Genomic DNA, 17,341 nt, shown 5'->3' with positions numbered 1-17,341 from the left:
GTAAATTGTGGGCTTGACCATATGCATGGGTTTGGGGGAGATAGTGGTACCACCTATCAAAGCGTGAAGGGTAAAATGGTGGGGCCAACATGCTATAAGAACCATTCTCTGCCCCCCCCTGGAGCAGATTCCTGGCTCCGCCCCTATGCCAGACCAACCCTCTATTCAGTGGTCACCTCTACCTCCTAGGGCCCTTAAGGGTAACTTTGATAGTTCAAACATTGGCAAACCTGGTCTGGCTGGGATTGATGGTATCATTGGAGGACACGGCAACTCTGTTAGGTGGTGTTTTGAGGGCCCATTTGAGTGGCATATTCCATAGAGGCCGAAGTCCTTCCACTGAAGATGACAATCGTCGTCGATTTTGTCACGTGCTTGACTCCTTGATTTGTGTGGGTGATTTGCTTAATGTCTTTCATTGGTGAAAGGGGAGAAGGGCCTTCCCTGGAGACTTGCGGATGCGATAGAGGAAGTTCTTAGTCATATTGTTGGCTAGACGGTTGTTTCCAACATGTCTATTGGTCAACTAACAACGATGTGGACTCCTTAGCCTATGTGTTGTGATTAGTGAGACCTTGACCAATTGTGACCATTTTCCCCTTGGAGGTCTTGCTTGAGCTTATGCTTTGTTGTTTCTTTTAATTCTTTTGCTTGACCAACTCGGTCAAGTGTGTTCTTCCTCAACTTGTAAATTTTCTATACTCGGCATATCAGTTTAATGATTGGATTGGTCTTTGAGGATCACTATAATCAGCACCACACAAACGAGAAACAAAATAAAACACCCAACTTCAAAGATACATTTAGTATCTGTTTTAATTGAAGAAATCTTAGAAAACCAAATTAATCTAAAAATCCTGAGAAAAAACTGAAAAGTTCAAAATAACCCTAGAAATTTTTTAGAACCATATTGCCACACTATTCTTGCGAATAGCTACTGCAAATGATTTTCATTTTGGTAAGGCTTTGAGTTAGCCCTATAAAGTATGTGTGAGATAAGTTGTAAATTTGACTGCTGTAAATTTGATTTTAAGCAGTTACTTCTAGCTGTAGTGGATCTTACATCTGTTTTGAAGGAAGATAGAAATTGTGTTCCAGAGACATTCGACTATTTCTCAGAGGCGTAGTTAAGTGTTATCTAAATTGAGATCTTATTATTTTAACCAACAAATGGTCGTGAGCTTATCCTGGCATGTAATTAGTTATCTGTGGATAGCTAGTAATCCTATAGAATATTTGATAAAAAATTGTTAGTTGTGCAAAATTATCTGTAGGGGCATAGTAATAACTTGATTAAACTAGAAATAAAAACAATTATAAGGAATAGTTTTTTAAAAAGAATGAGTTTAGATACTCAATGGACAGTTTTATACATGGATGGAATTTTATTTTAAGCTCATTGTATGTTACATGTACAGGATACTTAATGCATTCTCCAAAGTTCCTCCAAAGCCTAAAGTATCTTCAACGAAAAGGTAGTGTCTAATTCTCCTTATCTGTGCTAGTCCAATAATTAGTCATACGTATCCATGCCTTTACAGATTGTTTGGCCAATGGTGCTTGGCTTCATAGAACTTGAAAGTCAAATTTTTGTTATTGCTTTCTAAAGGTTCATGTGTGGAGCTTTTTCAATGCTTCATCTTTAGAGCTATTTACATTGTAATGTACTGTTGTTCTCTGTTGTCTTGCTTATTTATCTGCGTCCAGGATTTTTTCTCCTTTTTAACAAGTATCTCATCTTCATCAACCATGGTTTTTAATGCGGAGTTTCGAACCAGATGGCTGGGCTCAAAAGGAATGAATGTGGGCAATTCCATTTTGTCGGTATAGGCCGATTAAAATGATTGAAAGTGAGAAAATGGGCGTAATAGTAATAAAATTCTTAGGTTTTAGATAAATGAGAAGATACGTACATTAAAAAATGTAGGTATTAGATTCCAAAACAGTAAGCAGAAACATCACATGCTACATAAATTACACCTTCATCCTTAAGCATACTCCTTCATTCTAAACCACATCCTAAACCATACATTAAGACCATCTAAAAAAAGAAGAAGAAGAAGAAGAAGAGATTCTGAATACTATCGAAGGGCACAACTTCAGTTTTTAGCATGTGAGGAGACCAGCAAACTGCAAGGCTAATCACCTTCCAGTTTGCTGCAAGGTGAAGAGTCCAGCAAACTGTGATGTAGGACCGTGAAGAAAAATAGAAGAAAGGGGAGAAAAGAGACGAAAGGGGATAGAAGAAGAAGAAGAAGAAGAAAAAGAAGAAGAAGAGAATAGAAGGAGAATAATAGAAGAAGAACAGGGGAAGAAGAGGAAGAATAGAAGAAGAATAAGAAGAGAAGAAGAGACAAAATTAGGGGAGAAGAGAAGAATATGAGAAGAGGAGACGAAAGAAGAAAATAGATGACGAAGAAGAAGAAACCTGTAGAGGGGAGAATCAATCTTTATTAATCATCAAAGTTAACAATAAAGTTATAAAGAGGCCTATATATAGGCAAATAAGCAACCTAAGAAATAGAAACCTTCTAAAATAAGAATTCCCTAAAAGACTAAACTTCCTAATTCTAAATAACATGGAAAATAAAATCCTAGAAACTAATAACATGAAAATAAATATACTAGAAACTAAATAATATGAAAATAAATCCTAATATCTGCATCATTCTCCCCCGCTTGAAAAGAACTCGCCCTCGAGTTCTAATCTGCCTGGATCAAATACGTACACAACCCACTCAAGTAGCATGAGTCGCAATCCGCCGAACTCTGGAATGCTGGACAACGCTCGTAATGACTGGGATAGTGGTATGGAATGCGAGCATAGTAAATTGATGTCCCACTGCCTCGCCTTTTTGATAAAATTTGTAACCATTATAAAAAAAGAGAACTTAATGTCCCACTGCACTTGGTGGTGCAGGACTGCATGTTGTAGTTGTCTTAGGAGCTTAGATTCCTCCGGAGTGAATTATGGGTCACATAATAAAGAGGGTCAGCCCACCATTCAAAAAATAATAATAAAGAGGATCAGCCCCTCAATTTTATTTATTTAAAGCACTGCATACTATAGGTGCAGACTTATATATGTATAGAGTATAGACTCATTGTCTTGGATTAGAAACTTGAGGTCTCACTGCACTTCGTAGTGCAGAACTGCATGTTGTAGCATAGTAGCCAGAAACTCCTTGGGCGGGTGGGAAACTTGTTTCCCCTAAAATGCGTTTTGGAAACATTTCTGAAACGTGATTGAAAAAAAATAGGGTAAACGTCTCCGAAACACACGGGAAACATATAAGAAACTCACGTGAAACATGTGTGGAACGTGTGACAAACGTATGAAAAAGTCATAGAAAACTTATTGAAGCATGTGGGAAATATGTGTGAATAAAAACAGATAATATCGTGTTTTTTTTTTTTTACCATTAAAAAAAAACATGCGTGAAACTTATGAAAATCGTTTTGGAAAAATGCCAAAAAATTGTGGAATAGGTATTAAAAAGGAAAACAATATCATATATTGTAATAAAAAAATAAAAAAAAAAGAAATATTCAAATATAAACTTGAAATTAACAAATTTTAAATGTACAAAACCATATATTTCGTGTTTTCCTTGTCTTTCATATGTTTTCATTGGCGTTTCTCCGTTATTTCTGAAACATTTCTAATGTGTTTCTCATACGATTTTCTATCGTTTTTCCGTTTCTCATTTCCCCTCTATTTTCCCCCAGAGTTTCCCGTTTCCGTTTCACGTTTTGCTTCCCGAATTCATTTCCCACCCTAGTAACTACTATTTGTTGCAGTCATCTTAGAGCTTAGACTCCTCCTTAGTGAATTGTGGTTCATATAATAAAGAGGTTCAAATCATTCTTAACCATCCATTTTTAGCCTTCGCACAACTGTCATGACTTCATCATATATAGGCCGCACTAAGGCCTAATTCAAGGATGAGTCATGAGCCAATACGGAATATTCTTATGTTCTTTTTTTCTTTTTTATTTATTTATTTATTTTATTTTGGGGGGGGTAGGTAAGCTGGGATTGAACCCCACGACATCATGGTTGTGATACAAAGCCTCATCCAATTGAGCTGCAGGCCCCAGTCCCAACCCCGTTATTATGGTTTGAAAAAGACAAAGGATATTTTAATATCGTAGCACGACAATGCACACTTTGAGGGCATGGAATGTCTAATTTTTCGGAAAGAGTTATATCTATACATATGGGAAATTATATTTCCACCCCTTTCCTAGCATTTCCACCCTGTTCCGATAAACGAAAGCTTTTTTCAAAATTGGCAAAAATGCCCTTCTTGCCTTTCTTCCCCATTGCCCATGAAGCCCCCCTCCTCATTCTCCTCTCAAACCCAAAACCTTAAATAAAGAATCTCTTTCTCTAACCACTCTCGCCAACCTCTCCTACAAACCCTGATAAACAGTATCTAAAACCCTAATCCTAATTTCCTCCTCTCATTAATCACATGTCTTCCTAAACCCTAGGCAGGAATTCCCACCTCTGTCAAATTCTCGGTCCCTCCCTCGACCAAATCATCGAGAATGTCGCCTGGCATGAACACTCCCACCTCATCTCCACCTACAAATCACTCTTGGCCGTCTCAAACCCTAATCGACTCGTGCGATCCCAATCACGACTCCCCAATTCAGATTCATCTCCTTTGATGTGGAATACGTCTTCTATCCTCTCATCCTAGCTGTCGATTTTGCCTCAATGAAGGTTTTCGAATGGAACAAACACATCTCCCATGGCCTGACCCCATTGTAGATTGATTGCGATGAGGACAACGCAAATGCCTATCCCCTGTTGTCGTCTTGTGGCCCGTTGATTCCCCTTGTCATTGTGGCAAGCTCGACAACGATGTTGTTGAGCTCTTCGATCTCAAAGTATTGTTGTCTTGCATCCGATCTCCCTCTCTGTTGGCATACAACGATTGTTTGGTCCAGATTCTTAGGAGATGCTACAATATGCATCTTGACGGCCTTGGTGAGACCAATCGGATCTACACAAAGGCAGTCTTGGCATAGATTATGTGATTGTTTAAACAGGTTGAATTGATGAAGTTGCCTTATAAGATCTCGACTGGTTGGAATTCAATTCAAGGTATTCAAATCCTCACTAATGAAGCCATGTATGAAATGAAGGGCTCCAATTATTCCAACTTTGAGCCATCATCATTGTCACCTCCACTGTCAGAATCTCAGAATGGTGATGTTCTAATGTCAGCCGAGAGCGGAAAAGACAAATTACAATGTCTCCATTATCGATCTTTCCGACAACATGCATCAGCAACTTCGGCAGGCCATAGAGATTGGGTTACTTTCCAAGATTGGGTTACAACTTTGGCTATGCCGACCAAGTCCGGGTGATCGTACACCCCTTTGTGAAGGGAGTTTGTTCCAAACTTGGAAAAAATGCTTATGTACTATAAGTTTAAATAATGTGATTATGAGAGAATCTGCTCATATTATGTCTTATTCTATGTAGAAGAGGATATTGTCCTCATGCAGAAGAGGATGGTGTCCTCGTGTAGAGATAAATCTATGGGTCCAGATGATACAAGGGGAGTTTGCTCTTCATTTCTGTCATGTACAGGCAATTGGTAAGTGGATTGGTCTACATATGCTGATAGGAATGGAATTCCCATGGCCTTTGTAAGGCCAAGGAGTTTGAACTCCTGTCAGATAATGTGACACATTCCATGTTGGCAACTTGGGTTGCTTGGTGTGTGGCTTTGAAGCCATGCTGGAACTCGAATTCCAAATGGGACACATGATCTTACTGCTATGAATATGTATTCTTATCTTTTTTTTTCATTTAGGATCTTCAAAGCAGGTGCGTAAAGACCGCTAGATCGTCGCAATAGAGGCCATCAGATGGGAGAGATAAACACATCGAAGGAGATTTGTACTTCACCTTTTGGGAGTTTGTAGCTTTTCAATCCGTTAGATCTTAGGCTGGATGGTTTTGGTTGCACACCCAAGAAGGGATAGCTTTGGCGGGCTTTTTTATGAAACTCATAGGTTTCCGATGCTGGAATTAGAAAGCGAACTTAATTAGAATTGTGAATATTCCTAAGAATACCTCCAAAACCTCCGCACGATGAAAATTACCGAAGTACTCTTTGCCTCCTTTTTTTTTGAATGGAAGTATTCTTTGCCTCCTAATAATTATAGTTATCCACAATATTGAAATTATTTACAAGATTTATGCTCTTATACTTACTATATTGTGTTACATCCGCCTAAAAATGATCAATCAATGGCACTAAACCAAACCCCAAATTACTCCTGTCTAGACATTTAACTTTGATCTATCGTACTTTGAACTAAGCGGCTAGACCTTTGTGACAGTACCAAATTCCCATCTGACGAGCATGAAAATATATTGAATCCATTTTACTTCCTTAAATTAGCATGATATACACTGAAGTGGCTTAGGTCCAACCTCTTGCAATCTTATTGCTTAGATCCTTTATTCACCCCATGACGCACATATTCACTTATTGAGTAAGCAACTATTTTGCTAACCCATGTTCTTGAAATAGATATGTTGACTATATAGATAGAGAAAGCAATTTGCAAATCAACCGATAAATGACAATAACATGTGGTGGATAAATAAAGTTGTGTCATGACTTATCTGTCTGTAATTAGATGCCCCAGTTGATTAACAAATCTCCTTTACTCAAATTGTAGATATAACATAATCTTCCATGTTATTAAACATCAGTCTAGTTGCTTTCCCAGCAATGACTGTCAATCATATCAATCTTGTCCATAGGTAACATGTTAAAGTACCGATTACTAAACTTTAGCTTCCTAACAAAGTGAATGGTTGCGAAGGGCACGAGGTTTGCTTACAATTGCGACTTTTCACATAACATGAAGTGGGGTCAATTTCATACCTATAGGTAATAGTCTCTAGCACTTGTCATATGATATGCAAGTTATGGTGTAATTTCAAAAAGCTCATAGCGATTTTGAACTAGAAATTTCATCGTATAATTTTTTTTTTCATCATATAATTACACCATGCAAGGTTTTTTTCCAATCACTGTTAGGGTTCATCCAACTCATCTAACATTTCCTATTCTGGCTTTATAACTAGTTAAGCGATTAAACATGATCTCCTAAGGAATCAAGGCAGCTTATGACCTCCGTGCGGTTCCCCTCATTCTGGACACCTACATGGAATTGGTCTATGGTGTACGACTAGCAGACCTCCCTATTGATGATCATTACTTTATTTCGCTATTAGTAATTGTTTTCTAATTATAAGATTGCATTCACATAACACGCGCGTGCGCACACATATAATGGAAAAGAGAGCTTTATTGAAAATAGAGAGAAAAAGTCAAGAACCGCAATAGAGATAGATACGGTCGGTACGAGAAGATAGAAAACATAACAAACCATTCAAAAAATAAGTGTGCGCTCGAGCGCATTTCACCTATATGCGCTCGAGCTTTAAGGGGCTTTCCTATTGGTCGTTGAAAGTGGGCCCACGCGCATAATGTAAAACCTGCAGTTATCGATATTGTGTCTTCTTGAAAAGTTATCGAGAAACCCTAGATCTGAACCTCGACTACTCCTCTCCGAGCTTCGACCTCGACTTCTCCTTCTCCTCTCCGACCGAAGCGAGAGGCAATCCGACGATCCTCTCCACCCAACCGACGATCCGCAATCCGACAAGGTTAGTTCATTCCTGATTTTACTCTCTTTTTCTTCTTTTTTGGCAAGTAGGGTTTCACTGCTTATTTTCTTCAAGAAAAAGTGTCCAAAATTTTCCAATCTCTCTATGAAATTAACTCATGAATCGAGTTCCCATTCTTTTCTTTTTTTTTTACTTTTTTTGTGACATAGGGTTTCATCTTCTTTTCTCTGTGAATTTTTTATTTCTTGTCAGATAGGGTTTCATATGCGTGTTTTCTAGGGGAAATGTGAATTTTTTTTTATTTTTCTCTCTGTGAAATCAAATTTTTCATAGGGTTTCATCTTCTTTATGGGTTTCATATGGTTTCATCTTCTTGTTAGAAATTTTCGATTTTTTTTCCGAAAAAGATAAATCTAGACTTTTGATGTTTGAAACAAAAAAGTGGAATAGTTCTGTCCAGTTCTGTCCCAACCCTTAATATAGATTAACACATCAAATCATCAATATATTTTAGAACTCATAGTTCTGTCCAGTTTTAATCTGTATTAAAGCAAATCAGATTCTTAGAACTCATCAAAGTTCACTTTGATGAACTGGACAGAACTATTCCTTTTCTTGTATTTCACAACCCTTAATACAGATTAACTCATCCATTCATCAATATATTTTAGAACAGTGGTTAGGGTTTGGGACATAAGTAGAAGCCACATTTATGGGCTTGAATTTTTATTTTGGGTGCAATTTCTGTGTGGACTAGCAATCTAAATTTGTGTGGTAGAAAGTGAAGACAACTGCTATAAGATCATCCCCTAAGATTGTTGTTGATTACAAATCATCATATGTTTGTTGTGGAATTAATGATCCTTCAAATTTTTAATGATCTGTCTAATTGTTAATGATCAATCTAATCTTTAATGATATGTTTTATTGTTAATGATCTGTCAAATTTTGAATCTTAGATCATTGTTTTCTAGATTATTTAATGATATGTCAAACTTGTATTCCATACAATTTTTTCTTATGTGGTGTTTGTAGTGTTGAAGCTGGTTAAAGAGGTAGGGCATGCTCATGTTTAGGGTAGTAAAATAGTGTACATATTTGAATGTCTTTGTTGGACCCTTTGTGATGAATCTAATGCTATTGGTTGCACTTTTTTTGGTATTCAAGAATTTAAGTTAAATATTATTCGAATAGGATGGCTCAAGTCTCGAACAATGATTTGTTGGCGTGGCTCAATGGGTTGAAAAATGTGGAAGTCATTAATCTTGGCAGCGTGGGCTTAGGCAGCTTACGCAATATTGCCTCTGTCCGTGTTGATTGGGATTTGATTCGGGTTGCAATCAGATTTTGGGATCCCGACATGCATGTGTTTCGTTTTAGAATGCAAGAGATTTATTCGATTCATAAAGATATTTGCATGATGCTCAACATTTTCCACGACGGTCTCATATTCAAGCTTGCCTTTAAGGACGGCTATGGTAAGGCACTGAGCCATTTGATTGGCGTGCCAAAGAAGTCTCTAGCTCACTACCGTGATTTGAGTAGTATCTTCCTAAGCTAGTACAAGCCTTTTCAGCAAATAGACTTCTGGATGAGGAATATCGTCGTTGCCATGGAAAATGCCTTAGCACTATGTGCTTATAAAGTTTTTCTCTTCCCGAGCCGATCAGAGTCATCGGACTTGATCCTGTTATTTTTTGTAGACTTGGTTGATCAAGTTTGTAAACGTGCAAATCTAGCTTACTGTCTTGACCTAACTTTTTCATAGTCTAGATAGTGCTTGCTGGTGTCCTGGATCTGACTTCTTGGGAAGTTCCGTCATTCTTTATGTAAATATCAGATGTTCCGTCATTCTTTATCCAAGGGCAAAGGTGTTTTCCTCATCAAGGGCGATGATGGTTCGTCGATTCTAGTCTTTAGCAATCGCAGTTAGTCTCCTCGTGTTCAAGGGTTGAGGCCGAAAGGAGTCCGTCACCGTAACATCCATCATAGCTATGTAATGTTGGGCTCTATAGCTTTGTCATAGGATCTGTTGAGGGAGGTAAAAGGAAGTGTTCTCGAAACCCATTATGTGAATGCACTTGTGACCAATTGTCTTAAGGACTGCAAAGCGAATCAGCGACAATAGGAGAGTTCGTTCAATATATGTACTTTTGCGACCCTCAAGCAATATAGCCCAACTGACGGGGTCATCGAATGAAACCAACACCTCCCTAGTATTAATATTCCTCATCCAGGGTCTTACTCTCTTCAACGATGGTAGAGCCAAAAATCGTAATCTGTCCACTAACCAGACCTAAATAAAAAAATAAAGTCTCGAATAATTATCCATAATCAAGCACATCACACAAGCATTGTTTCATAATCATCTAATACATAAAGAATGACAGAACTTCCTAAGAAGTCAGATCCAGGAGACCGGCAAGCATTATCTAATCTATGAAAAAATTCGGCCAAAACAGTAGGAGCTAGATTTGCACGTTCACAAACTTAATCAACCAAGTTTACAAAATATAACGGGATCACGTCTGATTACTCTGATCGGCCCGAAAAGAGAAAAAGATTATAAGCACATGGTGATAATGCATTTTCACGGCAACGACGATACTCCTTATCCAGAAGTCTATTTGTTGAAAAGGCTTGTACTAGCTTAGGAAGGAAGATACTTACTCGAATCACGGTAGTAAGCTAGAGACTTCTTTGGCACGCTAATCAAATGGCTCAATGCCTTATCATAGCCGTCCTTAAAGGCAAGCTTGAACATGGGACTATCGTGGGAAATGTTGAGCATCATGCAAATATCTTCATGAGTTGGACAAAACTCTCTTGCATTCTAAAACGAAACATATGCATGTCGGGATCCTAAAATTTGATTGCAGCCTGAATCAAATCCCAATCAACACTGACAGAGGCAATATTGCGTAAGCTACCTTGTAGCTTACTACTTTACTACCCTAAACATGAACATGCCTCTACCTCTTTAACCAACTTCAATACTACAAATACCACATAAAAAAATTGTTTGGAATACAAATTTGACATATCATTAAATAATCTAGAAAACAAGAATCTAGGATTAAAATTTGGATAGATCATTAACAATAAGACAGATCATTAAAAATTTGACAGATCATTAACAATAAGGCAGATCATTAATTCCACAACCAACATATGCTGATTTGCAATCAACAACAATCTTAGGGGATGATCGTATAGCAGTTGCCTTCACTTTCTACCACACAAATTTAGATTGTCAGTCCACAAAGAAATTGCACCCAAAATAAAAATCAAGCCCTTAAATGTGGCTTCCACTTCTGTCCCAAGCTCTAACCATTGTTCTAAAATATATTGATGAATGGATGAGTTAATCTGTATTAAGGGTTGTGAAATACAAAAAAAGGAATAGTTCTGTCCAGTTCATCAAAGTAGACTTAATAGTTCTAAATTATGAGGTCTAAGAATTTCATTTGCTTTAATACAGATTAAAACTGGACAGAACTATGAGTTCTAAAATATATTGATGAATGGATGAGTAAATCTGTATTAAGGGTTGAATACAAAAAAAAAAAAAAAACAGGAATAGTTGGACAAAACAATGGTTAGGGCTTGGGACAGAACTATTCCACATTTTTGTTTCAAAAATCAGAAACTCTAGATTTATCTGTTTTTTTTTAAATGGAAAATTTCTAACAAGAAAAAGATGAAACCCATAAAGAAGATGAAACCCTCTGAAAAAATTGACTTCACACACACACACACAGAATCGAAAATTTCTCACATTTTCCCCTAGAATGGGAAATCGATTCATGAGTTGATTTCACAGAGAGATTGGAAAATTTCGGACATTTTTTCCTGAAGAAAAAAAAACAGTGAAACCCTCCTTGCCAAAAAAGAAGAAAAATAGAAATAAAAATTTCACAGAGAAAAGAAGATGAAAGTATGAAACCCTATTTCAAAATAAAATTGTAAAAAAAAAAGAATGGGAAATCGATTCATGAGTTGATTTCACAGAGAGATTGGAAAATTTCGGACATTTTTTTCTGAAGAAAAAAAAACAGTGAAACCCTCCTTGCCAAAAAAGAAGAAAAATAGAAATAAAATTTTTATAGAGAAAAGAAGATGAAAGTATGAAACCCTATTTCAAAATAAAATAGTAAAAAAAAAAAGAATGGGAAATCGATTTATGAGTTGATTTCACAGAGAGATTGGAAAATTTCGAACATTTTTTCCTGAAGAAAAAAAACGGTGAAACCCTACTTGCCAAAAAAGAAGAAAAATAGAGTAAAATCAGGAAGGAACTAACCTTGTTGGATTGCGGATCGTCGGATTGCCTCACTTAGGTCGGAGAAGAGAAGGAGAAGTCGAGGTCGAAGCTCGGAGAGTAGCAGTCGAGGTTTAGACCTAGGGTTTCTCGATAACTTTTCAAAGAAGGCGCAATATCGATAACTTTTCAAAGAAGACGCGCAATATCGATAACTGCAGGTTTTAGAGTATGTGCATGGGCCCGCTTTCAACGACCAATAGGAAAGCCCCTTATAGCTCAAGCGTATATTGGTGAAATGAGCCCGAGCGCACTCTTTTTCCTCACACACACACGTGTGTGTGTGTGTGTGCGTGCGCTTGTGTCCTTAAAACAGCATTTTACGGTCAAGTTAAGAAGATTTATTTCGTCATTTGTAGTGAAGTGACTGGAATACCCTCAAATTGGGATTTGTGGATGGAATACGGAGTATTCGAGTCTTTTCCCATGGTATTGAACCATTTAAATTAGGTTTGCACAACTGATATTTATTTAGATTTGGCATGAGTGAAAATCCCTTTTCTTTAGTTCCCATCAGGGCCAATTAACACATCGCACATGTGTCCATTACCACCCTGCATTCTGCGCGCTTTTTCATGCCATTTCATTGTACATGACAGTGTCTTTAAGGCTCTTTAGTCATTGTACAGGAATTTAAAATTTCCTGTGGAACAAGTGAAGTTTCCAAAATGAGGTTTTCTTTTTTTTCCTTTTTTGAATGGTAAAATGAGGTTTTCTATTAAATAAAGTTTTGGGAAGATATGCCATTTTGTCATTCAAAAAGCAGAGAGAGAGAGAGAGAGAGAGTTTTGGTGTTAGTAGTAACAAAAAAATTGGTGTGTCATCACTATAACTTTAGTCTTTTGGCATTGAATTATTCAAGGGCCTTGCCAATGTTTATCCTTTTCATGGCTTATAATGTTAATTATATGGGAGGGCCTACAAGCTCAAATGTGGTTTTTCAAGTATTTGATATGATGTGATTTTGTTTTCAAATGGTTAATGATTTAGGCTAGCTTTTATACTTTCTTTTACTTTTCTTCACAGCGACTTCCTTTTGCTCATGATGTTTTGTAGATTTGACATCCCAAGTATCATGACTATAATTGTTGGATCTATTCTGCTTTTCCCTTTTACTTTTTCCAACTTATTTACTAGTCCCCTTGCTGAGAAATGTCTATTGATATCGTGAGCTGCTTCCCTTTCCCAGAAAGCCAAATGCACATATCCACTTAGTTCGAACTCGCAGATAACTTCCTTTCTTTTATTTTTTAAATTTTGAGGACTTTCCCATGTGAAAATGCACTGATTTCACTGTGTAGTTCTCGTTTTTTGTTTTCCTGTACGAGGTTATAAGTAGTCTACTAATTGTTTCTTTTATTTTCTCCAGCTTTGACTTACACTTGGAAATTCTGCCCTAATTTTACTTGTTTATGTACCAATTTTTGTTCTGCAGCAGTGAGTTTGAGGAACTTGAAGCAGTTCCAACTTTAGCGGTGATGGAAGGCCCTCTGGAGCCATTGGCATCATCTGCTCCTACCGTGACAGATGTTCCGGATGAATCATTTGTGAACTTCTTCAGCGTATGTGCCCCTGTAAACATTTGACTTGCAGCCTTTTTTTTTACCCCTAATTGGAATTGTTTGAGCTTTATCCTATGTTCTTTTTTACTTTAAAGTGCTTTGCTGATCTATGTTACCAAAATACTGGTATGAGTAGTCGGTTACTGCGAGGATACGAGACTTTGATCCTCCAAGTTCCAAAATTTTAGGATAAACATACGGGAAGGTTCTGATATGTGAGCGTAGGATATGGTTGAAAATACTTTAAGAAAATGTTAAAATCGTTTAAACCAAATATAGATTGAATTTGGAAGGGCACACACATCACTGTCGTACAACAAATCAGCACCTCTTTTGCTAAAAACCTCTTTCTGGCTTAGGATTCTAATTTCCTTTATGATGTGGAATATAAAAGAAGAGAAATGTTATCAGCGCTACTGTATTTTGATGATCGCACTCCTCACTTTATTAAAAGTACGGCATGGCTAGATCGGAGGGTTACGATCAACCTATGGAAATAATTTTTGGGGCACAACCTATTTATGCTGTGGCCCATCTAATGGACGGTTTTGATCATCCTATGGTGCGGGCCATGCCGTACTTTTAATAAAGTGAGTAGTGCGATCATCAAAATACAGTAGTGATGGTAACATTTCCCTATAAAGAAGCATTTTAAAGTTTATGATTCTTGAGATTCTCATTTTTTATGACGAGAAATATAAAAAGAATAAAGAAGTTTTATTCTTAAAAGACCATCTTTCTTTTGTCTATATATAAAAAAAGAAAGAAAAAAAAACAGTACCTCACCAATAACAGCAAAAGAAAGAGACAAAATGAGGATACAGATCAGACGTTTTCCACCCCTTTATTCTTGGTGTATCCTATTGAGTCAAGGTAATTCACCCATCTTGAAGGATCTTGGTTTCATAGTTGCTGACTTTTGTGATCTGATGCTAATAAATCATGCACTTCTGGCATGACTATCTTTTCTATTTTAACGGTTTATGGTCCTTTGAGTGTTTACAAATCTCATGGTTTAGTTAGGACTTTGAAAACTTCTCAAACATCCATGACTAACTTCTGTGATCCTTTCTTTTTTTGAAAGAGATATAACTTGATTAAATAAAACTACTAACTTCTGTGATCTTCATGGTCCATATCATCAAATAATCAGCAGCGGAATGCCTTAAAAAGTTTGTGAAAATGCATGTAGCATTTATTAAAATGGCACTTACCTGCATAATTGCTCCTGTCAAATGCCCGTGTTGTGGATTTACTTTTTATCATTAATTCAAAACCACTTATCGTTGCCACAGATGCAATTAGTTTGTGACTGCGCTTCTGACAGGAAGGGTTATTTTGGTCAAATTTTTTGCAGGCAGCAATGAGTATGGGAAATGCTTCAAATGTAGCCCTTACAACACAACAGCACCAGTCTCCTGCACCATTGTCTTTATCGTCCCATGCACCAAGTGTAATTCCCTCCCCAGTCCCAACCTTGCAAATACCATCTCCCCTCCCAACTTCCTCTACTCCTCTAAAGCCCCTCTTGGATAATCCGGATTCTAGCACCAGCAGCAATCGGGCCGCTAATCTTGTAAAGCCCTCTTCCTTTTTCGCGCCACCACCTTCTTCTTCTGCATTGATGATGCCACCTATTACACCCTCTATGCCCACTGCTCCTCCACTTCATCCGCCTGTGAATCTGCAACGCCCTTATGGTACCCCAATGCTTCAACCCTTCCCACCACCCACTCCGCCACCATCTCTCACTCCTACCCCAACATATGGACCAGTTATTACAAGAGACAAAGTCCATGATGCCCTAGTGAGGCTTTCACAGGTATGTTCTCCGTGCCCTTCTTCATTCTTTTGTTTTATCTCACTGATCTTTATTAAGGAGAGTTACATAAATTAAAATTATTGTCCTTGATTTTTGCCATCTTAGAAGTATACTTCTATGGAGTGTCTAGAGGCATCCCTTTAAAAGCATACTGACCTGTTTCTTCAGTCTTGAGCCCAAGATTGGAACTGTAACTTGGTCTTCTAGCCGCTAAACTAGAGACTCTTTGATGCATAGAATTGAAAATTTATATTCCATTCAAAAAGCAGTGGAAGTATCCCAAAGGAGACCTAGCTCTTTGGGGAATAAAATTTCCTATGTTGGCTTGTTTGCTCCACCCTGGTGTTTGCTACGAATGATTCAAATGGAACTAATTTGTTGTTCACTAGCGAATAACCCATCAAATATTTTTATTTAATCTACTAATTATTATTTTTCCGTGCTCACTTCCTCCTCAATTAGCTTTTAATCTGCCCCCACTTGGCCAACCCAACTTAATATCCCCTTGTACCACTTCAAAGACAATCTATTAGTATCCAATGATTAGTAGTATTGAATGCTATACATCCAATTTACCAGAAAAAAACTTCCTTGTTGAACTATTACTTGACTATGGTAATGCTAATTGTTAAAATATTTAAAATATATCATAAATATTACTGAATCAGTGCCTCAAAACTTCACAATTGCTCAAACTTATTGAGTTAATATCACATAGTAAATATTGGGAAAGCGGAACCCAACAAACAGAGTTCACTCGGGACCTGTGAATTTAGAACTGCGAGCCAAACCCAACAAACAGACATCTCATTTCCTATGAATAACATGTGCTTTTCATTGGCCCTTGGGTTCAAACTGTTCTCAATTTCAGTTGCATGAAGTGGTTTTTGCCTGAAGTTTTTTTTTTTTTTTTTTTTCCCCACTTTGAATTGAAGAGGATCTAATGGTTACCCGTTGTTTGTTAACGTGTCATTGTGTGATAGAACAACCATTTCATCGACATGGTGTACCGAGAGATGCTGAACGCACATTATTCATGACTCTGTGACTGGGAATAAGGATGGGGTTGCTGGGCTTTGTTTCTGTAGTTTGATGAATTCAAGTTATTGTAAGATGATTCCTGTATAGTATCTTTTGTTGTTTTTTTCATGTTTTTGTTTATGGAGAACCTTGGTTATATAATTTCATGGGTTTGGCAAAAATGCTATCAAACTTAGAAAAGTAGGTGTAGCTGGGTGCTGTTGAGATTATGCATTGACACAATGTTGACAAATTTTGCCATCAAATCCAATAAGAAAAAGTGTCAGAGGAAGCCATTTTCCTTCCATTATTGCCAAATATTATATTGCGAGCTTGTAACCACCGATGAATCATTTTATCCTCAAGTAGAAGGCATTTAATAGGTATAAAGAAAATGAGGTATTTAATAGCTGTAGAGAAATATAAATCTAAAGCTAGGTACTAGCTACAAAGAAATTAACATGTATTATTTCTTTAATAGCTATAAAGACATTTTCATTTGTAATGGCTAGTTACCTTTTTTTATAATAAATTAAAATCCCATTATGGTATAATTTATATAGGGAAATATTATCAGCACTACTGTATTTTGATGAGGGCACTCCTCACTTTATTAAAAGTACGGTACGGACCGCACCATGGGATGATCCAAACCGTCCATTAGATGGGCCACAGCCTAAATAGGTTGTGCCCCAAAAATCATTTCCATAGGTCGACCCTAACCGTCCGATCTGAATGTTAGAGGGTTGATCCTAACCCTCTATAGATCGGAGGGTTAGGATCAACCAATGGAAATGATTTTTGAGCCACGACCTATTTAGGCTGTGGCCCATCTAATATACAGTTTGGATCATCCTATGGTGCGGTCCGTACCGTACTTTTAATAAAGTGAGGAGTGCCTGAGATTTAAATAACCTTTTCTACATATATAATACAGAGAAATCGAT

General features: G+C 37.2%; 1 protein-coding gene across 2 annotated transcripts in view; it reads left to right on the top strand.

Moving 5' to 3' along the window:
• The window catches only part of DCP1 (decapping 1), a 32,300-nt gene extending 15,583 nt beyond the window's left edge, over positions 1-16,717 (top strand). Inside the window, exons 5-8 of one of the 2 annotated variants that reach the window (XM_077379571.1) lie at positions 1,419-1,475; positions 13,429-13,552; positions 14,910-15,374; positions 16,358-16,717. In XM_077379571.1, the coding sequence (XP_077235686.1) occupies positions 1,419-1,475; positions 13,429-13,552; positions 14,910-15,374; positions 16,358-16,414 (703 nt within the window). In that variant the 3' untranslated portion in view covers positions 16,415-16,717. Of the gene's footprint in view, positions 1-1,418; positions 1,476-13,425; positions 13,553-14,909; positions 15,375-16,357 lie in introns of both variants that reach the window. The other variant, XM_077379570.1, reaches the window with a different exon arrangement.
• Positions 16,718-17,341: the final 624 nt, after the last annotated feature.

This window comes from Tasmannia lanceolata, unplaced genomic scaffold (assembly GCF_043159265.1).
Source record: "Tasmannia lanceolata isolate RefF3 unplaced genomic scaffold, GAP_Taslan_0.1 ptg000005l, whole genome shotgun sequence".
Taxonomy (NCBI): Eukaryota; Viridiplantae; Streptophyta; class Magnoliopsida; order Canellales; family Winteraceae; genus Tasmannia; species Tasmannia lanceolata.
The sequence above is the reverse complement of the archived record's forward strand: the minus strand, read 5'-3'. Positions and strand labels throughout refer to the sequence as shown.